Raw genomic sequence first — 20258 nt, 5'->3', positions numbered from 1 at the left:
AATGTTAGTGTATTTTTCTGCGGGATTGTGTGTGAACACTGTACCATCTTTGGAATAGGATGCATAAATCCCCCTGGCTTTGGGCCTACAGCTCTCCAGCTCGACTTCAATCTCATCCTGATATCCACAGATTTCACCTGCAGAGCACATACACACATGTACACACAGAGCAACACGTCAACAACACAACGTATTACGTTTGTTCAAACACCCATGATGTTAATTAAAGCATAAACTCCTGTCGAAATGTTTCTAGGTACCTTCAATATCATCAACTTTCTTTGCAAGCTCTTGCTCAATCTGTGGAAGGATTTGGGAGGAGATACATTTTACAGATACAATATCGCACATATTGCAAGAATGGCTGCTTTAAACGTTAAAATCTCTAACTTTAAGTGATGTGTAACCTGTTTTAGCTTTTGCTTCCTGAGTCCAGCTGTGTAAGAGGGCGGGTCACACTCCGGCTCCAGATCCACCCGCATGAACTCTTCAATTGTCAGCTCACTGGTGGGCGTGTCCTCAAATTCATTCAGCCTGTCAATCAAACACACCGGGGGTCAAGACATACAATTGAACAGCAAAATGGGCCCTAAATTCAAAGAGAGTGCAACACCAAAATACAGAAATGGCACCAATTATATACAATAATATTAATGATATTGCTACAGTTTATAATAAAAGTATTAACTGAGCACAGATTGTAGCCATACTGTGATTAATATTTAAGACAAAACACACCTTTTCCTCAGTGTGGCTTCACAGACTTTCACCACACTGATCACTTCCTTAATTGTGCGACGGAACTCGTGCATACGGGCAGCAACCAAGAGCGCTACAGGGAACACAAATACACAACTGTAGGGACAACATACAGCCAATGGCAAGAGAAAAAGAGAGGATAAGAGAGAAGGAAAGGAGAGAGGACGCATAGTCAAATATGAAACATTAATAAGGCTTCAGAAAAGTGCATCCGCTGTACCTGCCCCCCTACTGACTCACCTCAGGCAGAACAAACAGACATTAAATGCACCTGCAATACCGCAGAACCCCTGATGCCTGTTTCACTCTGATTCATTAAAGAAACATGAAGAGCCAGATGCACTTCAGAGCTACCTGACAATCTGAAGAATGTCCAACACCACAAAGCATGCAAGCATGTAAAAGATACTGAAGAATTTTAGAGCTTAATGATTCCTCAAAGATGAACTAATTAGAAATATGACATTGAGATTGTCATTCTCCAAAACTATTTTACTGACTTTTTGCTTTTTATTTGACTGCCAACAACAGCTTAAACTGACATCATTTTAATGGATAAAAGGGTAAGGTGTGCCACTTCTGATTTAGATTGTCCTGCAAGTAAGGAGAGATGAGATTAAAAACAATAACGCAAGGTTAACCTCTCCAAAATGTGGAAAAGCAAAACACTATTTAAATTTCAAATACAAATATGGACATAAATGAGAAAAAATTATTTTCTAATTCATAAGACAGGAGAGCTGTCAATCAATAAATTGGGAAAAAAAAGTAACTTGCGTTACTTATTTGAAAAAGTAACTCAGATATTCTCTTGTAAATTAAAAAGTAATGCGTTACTTTACTAGTTACTTGAAAAAAGTAATCTGATTACGTAACTCACGTTACTTGTAATGCGTTACCCCCAACAGTGCTCATCAGTATCATGTGATACTGAAGACTGAAGTAATGGCTTTCCTGAAAATTCAGCTTTTCCATCACAGGAATAAATTACATTTAAAAAAAATATTAAAACAGACAACAGTTATTTCAAATTGTAACAATACTTCGGGATATTACGCTTTTAACTGTATTTTGGATCAATTGAAATAAATGCAGCTTTGGTGAAGACTTTTTTCAAAATATTTTCAAATATTTTTTAAATCTTACCGACCCTAAACTTCTGGATGATAGTGAATATGTTTAGATCTATATAGACCTTTTCATGAAAAAAATAAATAAATAAAAAGTACGTTGTCATATAAAAAAGTATTTAAAAAAAACACATCACTTTTCTCATATGCATTTCTCAATCATAGATAGCATTATATGAGAGTCCTTACATCATATAAATACATGATTAATGCGATGACACATTTTACCCTGCTCTCCCCTACATGTTCAGGGTTATCAGCTACGTCTAACCCAGTGCGATCCTGTGCTCAAGTTCATGTGGTGTAATAAAAACACCCGTTTCCTCCTCTGCTGTTAACCCTGCAGGATATCAAACCAATCTGTGTTCCAGCTACTACATGAGGACTATTCAATAAGCTTGAGGCCTTCATCACGCTCAGCGGCTCTCCCTGCATCACAGTTTGTCTTCATTCTAGGTCTTTCTCACATTCTTTCATTCTCTCTGTTGGCCTGCCTTTCTTTCTCAAGTCTCTGATCTATCGCTGCGAAAAACAAACTCTTTAGGCTCATGCTTCCTCTATTCTCAGCACTCCTTCTAAAAGATTAATGGGAGATTAATTATTCAGGTTATGCAGTGGAGGGGGGGCAGAGAAACTCAAGCTGAGAGTCAGGAGTCGTCGGTTATTTTTAAAAACTTAATTACTGGAACTCAGTATTATTAGACTGTGTCAAGTTTACACAAGACTGAAAGTGTGAGAAAGTAAAACCGATATTGATAAAAATGCAATAGAAATTAGCTGCACTGGATCTCTGAGGCAATTCACAGTGCCAAGAAAGGCCTCGGTGAGTGTGAGAAAACTAACACTTTCAGGAATCATTCTCTTTCATTAAGACTGATTGGTGATTTGGGAACCGCTTCAAATGCATGAGCTGATCTAATTACACATTATGACAAACTGTTTCTTAAAAAGTTTCCTGACACAAAACTTTCAATTCTGGAAAGGGTTTCGGGAGCGTACATTCCAACTGTGGATGTTTCAGCGATGGTGTATGTGGTTTTGCACATACAAAGCAACCCTTCACTAGCTCACATCATTAAAGAGATCGCACTGTTAGGGGAGGGTTGCCATGGTTACCTGCTCCGCAGAGGCCTGAAGGTCTTCGTCCCGTGTGCATCCAGTCTCTCTTCATCCTCTGCAGGAGACGCAGTGCTGTCATCGAAACCTCATGGCTCTTCTCTCCAAATTCCAGCATTTGCGCAAAGCGCGGGATATAAAGACACGGATCTGAAAGAAACAAATCTCTTACAATTACAAAGCTACACAGAGAATATTTAGACCTTCTCAAACACAGTTGCATTTTCATTTCAATAACGTTCAGCCAGTAACTATTTAGGTTACTTAGTTACTTTTTATGGAAAGTAATGTGTTACGTTACTTTTGCGTTACTTTTACAATCTGGACAGGGCTTGCTTTTTTGTTTTTAAAATAAAAAAGTTCTATTTTTGGCAAATATAAAAGCCTTTTCACACCAAAAGTTAAATGAATAAGCCTCAGGCTGAAGGGAAAGTAAATTTACATCCGTACTGTAGAATGCAGAAGATGATTTCAACACACTTCAGCAATAAAAAAAAAGACACACGAATGTTTGTCTAGAGTAATTTTTGCTTATTAGTATGGTTGAACTGGATCATCGAAGGTCAGAAGCAAAGACATTGGTTAATAGAATGGGATTAAATTCATAAAGGATATTTGTGTTGTTTAACATTTAATTATTGCAGGTTTGCGTCATATTCTGAGTTGCATTATTTTTATTCATTTTGAGGAATACTGAATCTGTGTTGTTGTTTTTTTGTGAGTGAGATGAATTAATGCATATTCATATTTATTTTAGAACTACAGTAACATCTTCTGATTTCTCTCAACATGGGGACAGGAGAGCTGTCAATCAATAAATTGGGAAAAAAAAGTAACTTGCGTTACTTATTTGAAAAAGTAACTCAGATATTCTCTTGTAAATTAAAAAGTAATGCGTTACTTTACTAGTTACTTGAAAAAAGTAATCTGATTACGTAACTCACGTTACTTGTAATGCGTTACCCCCAACAGTGCTCATCAGTATCATGTGATACTGAAGACTGAAGTAATGGCTTTCCTGAAAATTCAGCTTTTCCATCACAGGAATAAATTACATTTAAAAAAAATATTAAAACAGACAACAGTTATTTCAAATTGTAACAATACTTCGGGATATTACGCTTTTAACTGTATTTTGGATCAATTGAAATAAATGCAGCTTTGGTGAAGACTTTTTTCAAAATATTTTCAAATATTTTTTAAATCTTACCGACCCTAAACTTCTGGATGATAGTGAATATGTTTAGATCTATATAGACCTTTTCATGAAAAAAATAAATAAATAAAAAGTACGTTGTCATATAAAAAAGTATTTAAAAAAAACACATCACTTTTCTCATATGCATTTCTCAATCATAGATAGCATTATATGAGAGTCCTTACATCATATAAATACATGATTAATGCGATGACACATTTTACCCTGCTCTCCCCTACATGTTCAGGGTTATCAGCTACGTCTAACCCAGTGCGATCCTGTGCTCAAGTTCATGTGGTGTAATAAAAACACCCGTTTCCTCCTCTGCTGTTAACCCTGCAGGATATCAAACCAATCTGTGTTCCAGCTACTACATGAGGACTATTCAATAAGCTTGAGGCCTTCATCACGCTCAGCGGCTCTCCCTGCATCACAGTTTGTCTTCATTCTAGGTCTTTCTCACATTCTTTCATTCTCTCTGTTGGCCTGCCTTTCTTTCTCAAGTCTCTGATCTATCGCTGCGAAAAACAAACTCTTTAGGCTCATGCTTCCTCTATTCTCAGCACTCCTTCTAAAAGATTAATGGGAGATTAATTATTCAGGTTATGCAGTGGAGGGGGGGCAGAGAAACTCAAGCTGAGAGTCAGGAGTCGTCGGTTATTTTTAAAAACTTAATTACTGGAACTCAGTATTATTAGACTGTGTCAAGTTTACACAAGACTGAAAGTGTGAGAAAGTAAAACCGATATTGATAAAAATGCAATAGAAATTAGCTGCACTGGATCTCTGAGGCAATTCACAGTGCCAAGAAAGGCCTCGGTGAGTGTGAGAAAACTAACACTTTCAGGAATCATTCTCTTTCATTAAGACTGATTGGTGATTTGGGAACCGCTTCAAATGCATGAGCTGATCTAATTACACATTATGACAAACTGTTTCTTAAAAAGTTTCCTGACACAAAACTTTCAATCACCAAATAATGTTCTTTTTAGCAACGTCATATGACCCCTTTAATAGAATGGGATTAAATACATAAAGGATATTTGTGTTTTTTAACATTTAATTATTGCAGGTTTGCATCATATTCTGTGTTGCATTATTTTTATTCATTTTGAGGAATACTGAATCTGTGTTGTTGTTTTTTTGTGAGTGAGATGAATTAATGCATATTCATATTTATTTTAGAACTACAGTAACATCTTCTGATTTCTCTCAACATGGGGACAGGAGAGCTGTCAATCAATAAATTGGGAAAAAAAAGTAACTTGCGTTACTTATTTGAAAAAGTAGTTGGCAGAGAAACTCACGCTGAGAGTCAGGAGGAGTCAGTTATTCTAAAAACTTAATTACTGGAACTCAGTCTTAACAGTCTGTGTCAAGTTTACACAAGACTGAAAGTGTGAGAAAGTAAAACCGATATTGTTGTAAATGCATTAGAAATTAGCTGCACTGGATCTCTGAGGCAATTCTCAGTGCCAAGAAAGGCCACTAACATTTTCCGGAATCGTTCGTTTTCATCAAGACTGATTGGTGATTTTGGAACCGCTTCTAATGCACGAGCTGATCTAATTACATATTATGACAGATATACTGCATCTTAAAATGTTTCCTACAACAGACACAAAACTTTACGTTCTGGAAGGGGTTTCTGGAGCGTGCATTCCAACTGTGGATGTTTCAGCGATGGTGTATGTGCTTTTGCGCATCTAACAAAGCAACCCTTCACTAGCTCACATCATTAAAGAGGTCGCACCGTTAGGGGAGGGTTGCCATGGTTACCTGCTCCACAGAGGCCTGAAGGTCTTCGTCCCGTGTGCATCCAGTCTCTCTTCATCCTCTGAAGGAGACGCAGTGCCGTCATTGAAACCTCATGGCTCTTATCTCCAAATTCCAGCATTTGCGCAAAGCGGGGGATATAAAGACACGGATCTGTAAGAAACAAAACTCTTAGGACTACAAAGCTAGATAGAGTAGATTTAGCCCTTCTTAAACACACGGTTGCATTTTCAGTTCAATAACGTTCGTAAAGTACTAATACGTTGGCTCATGACCACTGATGAGTGTTCAGTCAAAATGTTATTAGCTATGATAATGCAACAAATATTACCTTTATGCTCACAATTCTCATTAAATACTACATACAGAGAACCTCCATTATTAAGCTTTAGCAAACTGCTGGACTCTCAAACTATAAACATTTTAATGGTAAAAGAAACATTACAGGTAATAGAGGGAGCTCAATTTTTTGACAGTTTCCAAATAATATTTTCTAAAGGTGATGGCACTGTGTGAGAAATGTTAGGTTACTTGCGTAACCCCAGTTCTCTGATAACAGAAGTGAGGTATCTCACTACCAAACTGATGTTAGAAAGAGAACTCAAAAGATTTTCTGCTCAACAAAGCATCAGCAAATCTTCCATCTTATCCAATGATTCCCAATCAGGGATATGTGTAGCCCAGTGGGAACTTAATCAGGCTTCATGGGGGTGATTTTGAGTTGTTAAAAACTATAAAAAAAAGAAATGATGACATCAAAATTATTAGGGCTGTAAAGTTTTTTCTTTTATTAATATTTAAATAAATATAATCTTAGATTTTTATGGTAATTAGACTCTGGAGAGAGAGATTTTACTCAACTCTTCTTTTTTTTTTTTAAGATTCTTCCCATCAAATTCCTCAGTCATTCAACCAAACCATTATCAATCTAAATGCAGGGTTGTTGTTTTTTTTTAGAAAATGTGTCCTCCCATGCCAATGGGAATTGGGTATACATTTTTAGATGTAGGTCAGATGTTCAGATATCATATGTATCTGATATAAAAAGTGGCTCAAAACTGATGTGAAAAAACTTAATCTCATGTGTATTTTTGTGTTTATACATGTGCAACAATATCTGATTTGAGTCAGATGAGTAATTTTTTGTGCTAGTGTAAAAGCAGCTAGATTCAATAAACTGATTCAGTTTGAGGAGGCGCTACACTTTTGAAAAATAAAGATCCCAAAAGGGGGTTTTTATAGTGATACTACAAAAGAACCATTTTAGGTTTTCCAAAGAATCTTTTGGTGATCCAACCATTTTTTTCTTGTTTGGAAGAACATTAAAATCTAAGGATACGTTATTCCACTTTTTGTGCAATGGAAATATTCCATGGAAGTTAAAAGGTCTTATGAAACCATGCATACCAATAAAGAATCTTGTACCTGACTGGATATATTTTTTTCACCAACAATATTAAATGTTTTAGTTTGAACCTGAATAATTGTGTTGCATAAATACAGTAAAATATGAACTACACAAAGAAAAATACTACAGCAGTTAAGTGAATGATTGTAATAATGGTCATTTTAATAATGTTGCCTTATATTCAGCACAATAAAATCAATACATTTCTGGTTTAATTTTGACTAAGGGGTGCTTGAGCCTAAATGATGAGACTGTGGGGGTACACAAATCAAGAAAGGTTGGGAAACACTGATCAAATCCCCACTACATATGTTCACTATAAGCCGCTTAGATCCGTCTGTGCTGTCTGTGAGAAAAAGAACAGACCGGGGAAAAGAGAGAGAGAGAGAAGCTGCGTGAGGACTTTACTGGGAAAACGGAGAGCAGTCGTGCGCACTACAGTATTTCCACAAGTCCAGCCCTCGTCCGGTTTCAGACTCCATCACGACCGACCGTGAACCGGAGCAATAAAACTTTTGACATCGCTTTGAATCGAGCGCACTGTCTCGGCTGTGTAATGACAACAAACTAGCGCATAAAATACAGAATTTAAGGTAAGAACACGCACGATCTTTTCTCGTATTGTTTGCACTTGTAGACCAGTTGAAGTGTGAGGTAAACGTTACATTTTCAGAAGCTGGTTTGTAACAAATTGCAGCGCGCGGACTGGAATGTATGGATAGAGATAACGTTAGCTGTTACACGCGAAACATTTCCACCTCATTGCTTTAAATCAATACTAGTATTTAATAAAACCTTTGCCTGATATAGCATATAAATAATGGTTATGCATTTAGTTTAGGAGAAACATATTGTAGAACGAAACAAACGACGTGTACGGACGAACTTGGCATTTGATGTACAAAAATACCCCCACAAAGATCCCTACGTTGAGATTATTTATATTATAAACTTATCACATGCACGTGTATATATGAAGAATTAAAAATCCGCATCGCTGCATAGTCCACAGAGATTCATAAAGGTTATATTATCGCAGGGTTGCCAGATCCCGCGTGTAAAAACAGGCAATCTGATTTAGGGTAATGGATATTTTCGATAAATATATCCTATATAGATAAATAGTATGCATTGTTTAGGTATAGCCTATGCATATACTTACATATACATAATGTGAATAATCAAAAAAAAACAGCACATAACAATGTGAAAAAATCCAAGCAAATTGCTTATAATAAGCAGACATGGCAACACAGAATTTACAGGCGGGTTAGAGAGCTCTGGGAGAGACAACCCTCCACTCTTGACGTCAGACGAGAGAGAGAGAGCGCGCGAGAGAGAGAGCTCAAAATAAACTCAAACTTCATAATCATTCGGTGTGGCCACAGCAGAGGAAAGATCTGCTTGGCCGTTATAAGACTACAGACCCTATTTTTGTCAATATTTGTTGTGAGGTTTTTGAGTGATTTTAAAACGATTCGTTTTGGAGTTTTCGGTGTGGGATTAGAGAGGACGTGAGAAAAAGAGGATGGCATGTCTATGAAATATTCGCTGAAATCCGAATAAGTTATTTATGTGACCGTTTAGCGGAGCCGTTTTTATTTTTACACGGAAACAACGCAACATTATTTAGGAATACCACAGACCACGGTTATAACTGATAATTATTTTTTCTTTTTCTTATATTTCTTATATTTTGGCAAACTTTTTTTGTTCTGATGCCCGCTGCGCCTGAATGCAAGCTGTCCCATCATGGCCGGATCATGAAATGTGTTACTTTTTTACTTTTGCTCCCTGAAACGTTAAAGAAGTTGAAGCGGGCAAGCAAGCACCCCGGCAGGCTGTCTCTGTGCTATAACATCTTAACTCTTCCCCTGGAGAAAAGGATGGCAGCGGAACTGTACCCCGTGAACGACCACGCCACAGTGCAGAAGAACGGGACTGTGATGCTGAGTCTGCCAGAGAAGAGGAAGAGGAGCGTGGAGCCAGTTGCGCAGTCCACCGCGTCCATCGCCACCACACCGACCACAGAGCAAAACATCAACAACAACAACGTGGAGATTCCCAGCTGGCATTCCGCGCACCCGACTTTACGCGAAAGGCAAGGCATTAAATCAAGTGATACATAATGTTTGACATACTTAATATCTAATTTTCATAATTATATATATATATATATATACACACACACACTTATTTTTTAAATAACTTGTTCAGATATATTTTTCACTACAGTACAGTTCTTTAAGTCAAGTCATAATGAACATTAACAGATATTTAACATCTAAACATTTCTTAAATAATATTATATTACATATTTTTTTCTTTATTGTATTTATTAATTGTAATATCAAGACTAAATTTATTTATTTATTTTTACTTTACGCAGAAATGCACTAATGTTCAATAATGAACACATGGCAGACGTTCATTTCATGGTTGGTCCGCCCAGTGAATCGGAAAGGGTCCCGGCACACAAGGTGAGCCCACACACCTCACATTTTGGTTGTCTCCTGAATCGAACACACCTGATTCAAACCATCAGCTTATCAGTGGATCTGAAATAGGTGTCAGAAAAAGGAAACGCTTTGAAACTAGATGAAACACTGACGGATTGTCTCTTCCCCCTCTCTCAGTATGTGCTGGCAGTGGGGAGCTCTGTTTTCTGTGCCATGTTTTATGGGGATCTCGCAGAAGGGGACTCTGATATACATATTCCAGATGTGGAACCCGCTGCTTTTCTCACCCTGCTCAAGTAAGACTCACTCACTAATCACATCCTGGCATTAATAACAGGGCGACTCGGCTTTCATGCCAGGCAGCACAGATGGGTTCACAGAGGACCCGACAGTGATGTTTTGATTTAGGAGTCGCCCTCTTAATTCAGAGCTATTAGAGATCATTTATTGGATTGCGAATGCGAATGATGTACGTTTTTCCCTGGGAAAGTTGGAAGTCACTATTTAAAGCAGTAGTGATGCAATAAAAAAAGGAGCATGTTAAACAGATCAGCTTTTTATTTAGCGTTTTATTCTTTTCCTATGGGGCACCTGCAATTTACCTTAAACTCTCTATCTCCCTCTTTTTTATCAGATACATGTACAGTGATGAGATAGAGCTGGCGGCCGACACAGTACTGGCTACGCTTTACGCTGCCAAAAAATACCTGGTGTCTGCTCTGGCTCGCGCATGTGTGGGTTTCCTCGAGACAAGCCTGGAGGCGCGCAATGCGTGTGTGCTGCTATCTCAAAGTCGGCTGTTTGAGGAGCCGGAGCTCACTCAGAGGTGTTGGGAAGTGATCGACGCCCAGGCAGAGCTTGCGCTGCGCTCGGAAGGTTTAACTGAGATTGACTTGCCCACACTAGAACACATTTTACAAAGGGAAACTCTGAACATGAAGGAGGCGGTGGTTTTCCAGGCCGTTCTGGGATGGGCCGACGCAGAGTGTCGGAGACAAGGCCTGAGCCCCACTTCACAGAACCAGCGCTCCGTGCTGGGGAAGGCTTTGCACCTTGTGCGTCTGCCTTCAATGACACTACAGGAATTTGCAGATGGAGCTGCGCAGTCGAACATTTTAACCCTTGAGGAAACGCACAGCATCTTTCTCTGGTACACGGCGGCTACAAAACCTGTGCTGGGATTCCCAGTTGAGCCCAGAAAGGGGCTGACGCCGCAACGCTGTCACCGTTTCCAATCCTCTGCGTACCGAAGCAACCAGTGGCGCTATCGCGGACGCTGCGACAGTATCCAGTTCGCTGTGGACAAGCGCGTGTTTATCGCCGGACTTGGTCTGTATGGCTCCAGTGGAGGGAAGGCAGAATACAGCGTCAGAATTGAACTAAAGAGACAGGGAGTGCTTCTTGCACAATACTTGACCAAATTTGTGTCAGACGGTTCTAGCTCAACATTCCCCGTGTGGTTCGAGCACCCGGTACAAGTGGAGCAGGACGTGTTCTACACTGTTAGCGCTGTTCTAGATGGGAGCGAGCTGAGTTATTTTGGACAGGAAGGAATGACAGAAGTCCAGTGTGGGAAAGTCACCTTTCAGTTTCAGTGTTCCTCTGACAGCACTAACGGGACAGGGGTGCAGGGGGGACAGATTCCAGAGCTGATATTTTATGCGTGAAAACTTGGACTGATCCATTAATGAAGAGACAGCAGGGGGATTTTTCCTCTGGAATAAATGCCTTTACTCACAGTCACAACATAGCTGCAAGACATTTCTAGAAGAGGAGACTATCCCCTCTGATTCGATTTTTTTACGTCTCGCATATAATGGAATGCTGCCCAAACTTATTTATTTCTTTAAACATACTGTTTTAAAACATGTACTTTAATTTAAGCAGATTTTATTTCTAATTATTCATAATCTGCCTGTGTACAGTGAAACATGGGCAGTTTGCACTTGAAACTAGGCAGCTTTTCCTCGGTCTTGTTATTTAATGGTTATTTGTTGACAGCTTGATGCGGAGTAACCTAAAAAGGGTTTCAAGAGCCTGCAAAATCATGAAATGTTTGTTTCGATTCATCAAACAGTATTTTGTTTTCTTTTGTCTAATGCACAGTCATAAGACATATACTGTTTCACTCTGGGTAAAATATGACTTTTCAAAACTTTAAAAATGAAAAGTCTGTCATCATTTACTCATCCTTATGTCGTTCCAAACTTCATTGACTGAGTGAATTCTTAAAACACAAAAGACAATATTTCGAAGAATGTTTCAGCTGTTTTGCCCATATAATGAAAGTAAAGGGTTCAAAACGACATTGAAACCCACTGACTTTCATTGTATGGACAAAAAAAAAATTTTTGATCCAGAAACAAAAGAAAGTCAAATAAGTTATTTTACTTATAATTACATGAGGGCAAAAAATTATGTCTGAATTTTGCTTTGTATTGTTGATTGAGCAAAGCAACTGACCATCGCCATCAATCAAGTGTTCAATTCAGGTTAAAACATTTACACTGCAAGCAAAGCTTCACTTACAGTTGCACAGCACCCTCTGGGCATTAACAGCAGCACTACACAGACCAGCTCACATACTCACTACCAGTACAATTTGGATGAGCAGCAAAGCATCATGGGAAACTACAATGTCACTTATTTGCGCTTACCAATAGCTGGCGCGTTGATACATAGCTCTCTGGCTAAAACAAGGAAGGTTTTTCCCAAAACATACACATTCACCTAGGGCAATAGAGAAAGAAAGAGTCAGAAATGGACACAAATTTGTGGTCAAGAAAAAAATAATTACAAAGAAAGAGACAGTGGGAACATTTAACAGACAATGAGAGTAAGAGATATAAGATAAAGGGACATAACAGAGTGTATTTTAACAGATGCTGAAGGTTGCAGAGTTCATAGCTGTGGGGTTTGGATCCGTACCAGCATCATCACAGAGTCTTCACTTTCTCACAAACTATATCTGTGTCTTATCCTTAGAGGATGAACTACAATAACAAAAATATTTCATAAAATAAGCTTTAAATAACATATAACTCAATACTTATCTTCATGGACCACCTTAATAATTATAAAAAAAAAGATATCTATGAAGAACGACGCACATGCTCAAACACAGACACCCTATTTCTTCCATCTGGGCCCCATGGCATTAAAGAGGAATCTTTTTTGGTTGATGTCAGAGGTCATGACCACTGAAAAATAGGATGGCCCTCACACACTCCTGACCTGAGAGGGGCGGCGACAGCCTTATGCCTCAAAAGAGCTCCTCTGTCTGGGGAAGAGCAAAGGAATTTATGGGTCCTTTCTCTGGTAAAATTCCCTAATGACTCAAATACTGCAGTGGACAGGATCTGCGTGTTTAATAGGACAGCTGGGAGGGTAAAACTATAAAACGGACACACCAGCTGGAGGAAAATGGCTTTCGCACACTAACTGGGTTCAAACATCTGGGATTGCTAGTGAAAATGCATCTACTTTGCATTATGTTATTTTTAATACAAACTTATTCATTCTAAATTATACTAACATAAAAAGTTTGAGTGAAAAGCTGTAATTAAAAATTTACATGAACTTCAGAATTTTCAGAATTTTGTTTGGTCCCCTTTCACATGATTAATGTAACAAATTTGGGTAACATTTTAATATAGGGACCAATTCTTACTATTAACTAGTTGTTTATTATCATGCCTATTAATAACATATTGGCTGTTTATTAGTACTTATAAAGCACATATTCTGCATGACCATATTCTACATCCCTAATCCTACCCAATACCTAAACTTAACAACTACCCTACTAACTATTAATAATCAGAAAATTAGGACTTTATTGAGGCAAAAGTCATAGTTAATTGTTTGTTAATAGCGAGAATTGGACCTTAAAATAAAGTGTGACCCAATTTTGCTTTTATTTGACCTAAAACAGTGCATAACCTTCAAAGAAAATGTATTTGTCATTTAATTTATTTTGACAATATTATGTAAATATATATATATATATATATAAATGCTGGACTTACTTGCAGGAGGTCACTCAAGTCCAGCAGCATGTCTGAGAAAGTGCATTAAAGAAATCATACAGAATGGAATTTGACAGACAGTTTTATCCAAAGGCCCTTACAGTGCATTCAAGATATATAATTTTCAAATGCATGTATTTTCATCGAACCCGTGACCTTTACTATTTAGTCTAATACTCTAGGTTTTGCGCAATAATGACCGAAGAGGAGGTTATATCTATCTATCTCTATCGCTCTCTCTCTCTCTCTCTCTATATATATATACACTGTATATATATATATTACAAGACACAGAGACAGACAGGAAACAAACAGAGGGATTTTGGTCAGATTTGGTCTCTGCTTGACATTTTCCCTCACTGAGTAAAGCTCCACTGAACCACCACCCCGTGAACCCTGGAATTCCCCGTCTCCCAGCAACCGAGTACTCTGTGTCCATGGAGACCAGAACACCTGTTCAATCAAGACAAAGTGTATTAAAACATCCCATTAAAAACGTCATTGTGGGATCTTCAGTCACCATGGCAGCAATAAGAGATAATCCTAAATTGCAGGATTATGGATGGCCCTGTTAAATTCATGATCATTTTTTTAGGATTTGACATTTCCAGGGAGAAATCTCACATATAGCAAAAGTAGCTAAAACCAACTAATGTTTTCTCTAATCACTTTACAGATAACATTTTACAGAATTTACAGTGTTTAGGTGTCAACATAAAATTACAGATACTGTAAAATACAAAATAATATAAAAATAAGTCAAGTATAAAAAAATTAGTTAAGGATAAAATGGGAAAACAGCTACAATAATCTACAAACTCAGTCGGATTGGTGTTTTAAAGCTAACCTGAGAGCAAGAAACCATTTCAGAGGCTGACATTTGGAAAATAATTCTAGTTGTTTGGCTAAATTTACCCTTTCCAGTGGAGATTGAGACCAACAATACCTCTCTCTCTCTCTCACACACACACACACACACACTCACACACACCCCTCATCCTCCTGGGCAGAAAGTGAAAGCTTTCTCATGAGTTCTTATGTAACCCTACCAGACGTCTGACTGAACACGTACGTTACGTAATCTCAGAGAGACGGAAAGATACACGCTGTCAGCTTCTGTTGCCTCTATTTATGCATTTTTGGACAAGTGAAAGCGAGCAGCATCGTCCCTGAAAAACCAAATGGACACATATGTGAGTGCCATTTTTAGACTGTAGAAGGCATATGAAAGCTGAATAAAATCACCTCATACTCAAGTGTTTTCACATGTAGAGTTTATGTAACAGAATAAACTGGGCAAATTAAACATCCATCCATCCGTAAACATGTCAACGTTATTGATTGCACCTCATGCTGGTGGACTGAACGTTTTGAGTAGGTTACCACTAGAAAGACAACACACTCATTCCCACTTTACATTAAAAGTAAAATGAATCCATAAAGCTTTTATTTAGATCTATTTGCTCATTTTTATTGACCGGAAATGATCATGATCCGGATCTGAACTTGCGCAGCATGAGGCAAATTGCTGGAGGGTGTGCACTTACTGCCAGGCTTTGTCTCCGACCCCTACAAGATTATTAAAAACAACTCATACTATAATAAACTAAAGCAGGGTGTTCCAGTCAAGTTTTTTTTTGTGTAATGCAGTCCTAATGCAGTCTCCTGAGAGACACACCCTGCCTTATTTCCTGCCTCACTTTGAACGCACATAAACACCCTGAAAAAGCCAACTCTAATACAAGCGAGATCCCGTCTCAGACACCAGATGAGGTCTTCATGCAGCGTAGGCTAAACAGGAAGCTGATTATTTTATACACATAACACACTAAAGATAACAACCTGTGTTAGACTCCGACTCAGTGAGTCAGAGTGAGAGTGTAGGATGATTATTACAAAAATAATCATGAGTGTTCACACACAGGAGAACCAAGGCTATATGACTAAGCATCAGACGCTGTGAGAGTTTGTGTGCAGTGTGGAATGCAGACAGATGTACGTGAGGAGACCAAATCAAGACGACTGACTAACACCATTGACTATCAGCTCCCACGGTGGACCCCTCTTGCTCAACCTCTCTTCTTCCGTCCCGCTTCGTTTTCTTTCTGTGAAACGCAATCGGAGTCACTTTATTTCTTCTTATTCCATTCTTCTGCAGTCTCTACATCACAATTATGTAAATTAGGAGCTGTGAACTCCACTAAGAAAGATGGTAAATGAAGAGTATAGTGTACAAACTATGCAGAGCAATACTGGAATACTCTTTACTAAATACTACACAGTATACACTGTGTATAATGAATACTACTACAAATAGTATGCATAAGATTAAGCATTATACACTTACAAATGTTTCAAAAAGTAGTATACTACACTGTTATCACATTACTATCATTGTGAAAGTAAAAATGTTATTTTTTGTAGTCCACTAAAATAAAAACACCAGTATCTACCTCCATTTCATTTATCATACTGGAAATAGGTGGTCAAGACAAGCACATTGCATTGTGGGATACAGTATTTTATGCAGTGTGCTCTGTTGTAACCTAAGCAATTACCAAATGTACTAGGTTGTCTGGGTATCTGTATACAGTGCACAGTACACATATTACAACTTTAGGGATAGTAAAAGTAGCATGTTAAGGTGAGGTCACATCAGCGAAATTTCTACAAAAATGTATGAATTTAAAAAAGGACCACCACACTACTTGATCAACAAAGGGTTAAATTGAGATTTGTTAGGCTAGCCCTCCTAGTGGCCATAAAATGTATAACTTTGAGATGGAAGGATTCTAAACCACCTTCTACCTCTATGTGGATTAAAGAAGTATCATCTTATATACCTTTGGGAAAAATTCCGTTTCGCTTGAAAAGACGTCAAGATTTGTTTGTCAAATACTAGGGTAGTTTCCTTTCTTATTTGGGCATAACAGGACAGAATGACTAGATATCATCTTATTTTCTCTGTTTTCCTGTTTAATTTTATTTACGGTTTATTTGTGGCACTATGGGTTGGAGGTCTGGGGTATGTTATAGGGCAGTGTATATGGGAATTATATATTTAGATTCTGTATCTTGTATGTTGTGTTTAACTTCGAAAAACCCAATAAACAATGTTAAAAAAAAGAATTTAAAAAAGGACAAATGGTCCTTTGTCTACAGGCAATTTTGTAGCAATATATGCAGCACATCTCACACAGAAGACACTTTCAAACCAAGCAGCTTTCTGTTGGTCAATGCAGCGAACTGAATGGCCAATTTGAACACGTTGTAATATCTGTTTGGGGAAAACCTTTACCTCACACAAAATTCCTAACCTCATTGATTCCAATTGAAATGGCCCACTATAGTATGTTTTTGTGAACTTAGCCATAATATCTTAGAAACTACCAGACAAAACATAGGAGTGCCATCTTAAATCCCACTGGCCAAATGCTCAAAGACTGACAGAAGGATAACAGGTTGTGGAAACGTCAAAATAAAGTTGTGTTTACGTAGCCTGTGACTTGTAACATTATGGTGGGATTGGGAACAGCTCTAAACTGTAGCAACCACCTTCCCATCATAAACTTGCACCCTGACCTAGAGCAAAATCAGATTGACACAAACTCTGATGCATCACATTATTTGAATATTTAATCATATACCACCATTCACCCTCAATAGCAGACACTTTCCTTTCTCTCTAAAAGCTTCCATCACCTCATGGCCAAAAGGATACGAGGTGTTCCCTCCGTTCGGCAGACGAGGTAGAGACAGGCGGCGATGACATGGGATGATTTGCGCCCTCTGGTCAGATGCTTGCAGAGGGCCATCTTGTAAAAGTTGAAGGCAGTGTCCAGACAGTGCTGATTCATTTGAAGCTGATGACCAAGATGGTTTATCTGTCGCTTAGCTGAATGAAACACAACCAAAAGATCACAGTCAGGTATTTTGACAGCATATTTACAGCAGGTTTAGTTACTTTAGAAGTTAACAGAGGAAACACACAATAGTAAAAGCCCCTGGTTTGGCCTTCTGGGGATTGAACAAAGAATCTTTGGGTTACCAGTTTTTCCTAAGCAAACATGAAACCGAAGTAGCAACAGATCTTTTCTTCCATATTTCGAAGTATGTATATTCAAGTGTAACAGATTAGCAGAAAAAAACTATAGGGTGGGGAAATACATTTTCACTATGTTAAAGGAATAAAATGTTGTATAAATCAGGAGAATGACATATGAACAAACCCTCTGTAAACCCTTAAGGATATGGAAATGAATAAAACTGGTGTTACTAAAGAGGAAAATTCTGTCTCAGTGCAGGAGAAACCAATACATTTTAGATACGTAAAATGTGATAAACGCTTAAATATCTATTTTGGATGGTTTTTTCCCCACTAGTCTAAAAGACTAATATCCAGTGTTGGGGGTAACGCATTACAAGTAACGTGAGTTACGTAATCAGATTACTTTTTTCAAGTAACTAGTAAAGTAACGCTTTACTTTTTAATTTACAAGAGAATATCTGAGTTACTTTTTCAAATAAGTAACGCAAGTTACTTTTTTTTCCAATTTATTGATTGACAGCTCTCCTGTCCCCATGTTGAGAGAAATCAGAAGATGTTACTGTAGTTCTAAAATAAATATGAATATGCATTAATTCATCTCACTCACAAAAAAACAACAACACAGATTCAGTATTCCTCAAAATGAATAAAAAAAATGCAACTCAGAATATAACGCAAACCTGCAATAATTAAATGTTAAACAACACAAATATCATTTATATATTTAATCCCATTATATTAACCAATGTCTTTGCTTCTGACCTCCGATGATCCAGTTCAACCGTACTAATAAGCAAAAATTACTCTAGACAAACATTTGAGTGTCTTTTTTTATTGCTGAAGTGTGTTGAAATGTCTTCTTCTGCATTCTACTGTACGGAAGTAAATGTACTTTCCCTTCAGCCTGAGGCTTATTCATTTCACTTTTGCTGTGAAAAGGCTTTTATATTTGCCAAAAATATAACTTTTTTATTTTAAAAACAAACAAGCAAGCCCTGTCCAGATTTAAAAAGTAACGCAAAAATAACGTAACGCATTACTTTCCATAAAAAGTAACTAAGTAACGTAATTAGTTACTTTTTTATGGAGTAATGCAAAATTGTAATGCATTACTTTTAAAAGTAACTTTCCCCAACACTGCTAATATCTATCATTCAATGATGTATGATAGATGATATCATCTATCATACAGTTTTGCCTGTAGTGCCTTGCTTTAGGATAAATCAAAATGAAACCTGCATAGATACTTCTTTCACAATAAGATTTTAACACACATTTAGAAAGCAGACAAGGTGAAATCTAGTATAAATATGGTGAAGTAATTTTTGTGTGATATTTTCCTATTCCAGCTGCAGTGGACTACAAGTAATGTTTTTAAAGTGCCTCTACTATTTTTAAAGTTAACACCAAAAACGAATAGTTTAACCATAATCAAAATACTTACAGCAATTATGTGTACTTTGTAACTTCCACAAAGTTACTACAAAATATAGGTTTATTTCGATTCTGTATGAGCACCTGCTGTGGATGTGCTGTTTGAGAACAGTTATGAGTCTTTTAGAGTGGGAGGAGAGCATCTTCAATCTGAAAGCAGGTCTGTTTATACAGACTCAAGATCTCACAGAGCATCTTTTGTTCTCTCACCACACACAGATAGTATAAATCTCGATGCAGACATGAGGCCATTAATCGCACGTGTACATTCCCACACACAGATACAAATAAAGTGGCCTCTGCAATTCCCTCCCAGCACACACACAGACCATACGGTTGTCTGACCAAACTGATTCATCGATTAATACACAAAAGCACATAAACGCACCACACCTTCTGACTTCTCAGGCTTCTTTGAAAAACAACTATTACCATCTGGCTGAAATGAACCTCTCACACTTAACTTGAAACCACTTTACACAAGACTACAGTTTCCAAAGAATCCCCCTTTCTTAAAAACAAAGAACGCATATACTTAAACATCTTGCTCAATCCAATCGTGTTGTTCAATGGAATGGAACATTATACTGACATATCTAAAACACACAATACTGTACAAGTTGTAAATTGTCAGTGACACATAGTAATGTCTCATATTCACAGGAAATCAGTTTTGAAATGCTTTGGCAAATTTAGGAACTACATATTACAAAAAAAAAAACAGTTTATACCTTTAAATAAAGACAACATAGACTTTACAATGATACCGATATGTCAAAGAATAAATTAACATCTATAGCTCTGAATGAAGGAATCGAGACAAAGCGCTTCAAATATTTAGATTACAAACTCTATGAGAAATGAATGAAAGTCATGTAAAGGGTATAGAGATACCTTAAGCA

General features: G+C 37.6%; 2 protein-coding genes across 4 annotated transcripts in view; one reads left to right on the top strand and one right to left on the bottom strand.

The window, feature by feature from the left end:
* The window catches only part of LOC107705399 (transcription factor IIIB 90 kDa subunit-like), a 46204-nt gene that overhangs the window by 21997 nt on the left and 3949 nt on the right, over positions 1 to 20258 (bottom strand). Inside the window, exons 4-11 of one of the 2 annotated variants that reach the window (XM_016508670.1) lie at positions 17596 to 17769; positions 13875 to 13906; positions 12504 to 12576; positions 5983 to 6132; positions 739 to 832; positions 408 to 534; positions 261 to 300; positions 45 to 137 (exon numbers count right to left, since the gene is read on the bottom strand). In XM_016508670.1, coding sequence (XP_016364156.1) covers positions 45 to 137; positions 261 to 300; positions 408 to 534; positions 739 to 832; positions 5983 to 6132; positions 12504 to 12576; positions 13875 to 13906; positions 17596 to 17769 — 783 coding nt within the window. Of the gene's footprint in view, positions 1 to 44; positions 138 to 260; positions 301 to 407; positions 535 to 738; positions 833 to 3005; positions 3156 to 5982; positions 6133 to 12503; positions 12577 to 13874; positions 13907 to 17595; positions 17770 to 20258 lie in introns of both variants that reach the window. The other variant, XM_016508671.1, reaches the window with a different exon arrangement.
* Positions 7757 to 11900, top strand: LOC107705400 (BTB/POZ domain-containing protein 6-A). 2 transcript variants are annotated; one of them, XM_016508673.1, is made up of 5 exons: positions 7757 to 7980; positions 9268 to 9488; positions 9777 to 9867; positions 10024 to 10142; positions 10481 to 11899. In XM_016508673.1, exons 2-5 carry the CDS (start codon positions 9274 to 9276, stop codon positions 11511 to 11513), a joined length of 1458 nt encoding a protein of 485 aa, XP_016364159.1. In that variant the 5' UTR covers positions 7757 to 7980; positions 9268 to 9273; the 3' UTR covers positions 11514 to 11899. The 2 variants fall into 2 exon arrangements, with proteins under 2 accessions (XP_016364159.1, XP_016364158.1); XM_016508672.1 differs by lacking the exon at positions 7757 to 7980 and having other exon boundaries at positions 8729 to 9488; positions 10481 to 11900.

This window comes from Sinocyclocheilus rhinocerous, unplaced genomic scaffold, assembly GCF_001515625.1.
Source record: "Sinocyclocheilus rhinocerous isolate Xijiao unplaced genomic scaffold, SAMN03320098_v1.1 scaffold564, whole genome shotgun sequence".
Taxonomy (NCBI): Eukaryota; Metazoa; Chordata; class Actinopteri; order Cypriniformes; family Cyprinidae; genus Sinocyclocheilus; species Sinocyclocheilus rhinocerous.
The sequence above is the reverse complement of the archived record's forward strand: the minus strand, read 5'-3'. Positions and strand labels throughout refer to the sequence as shown.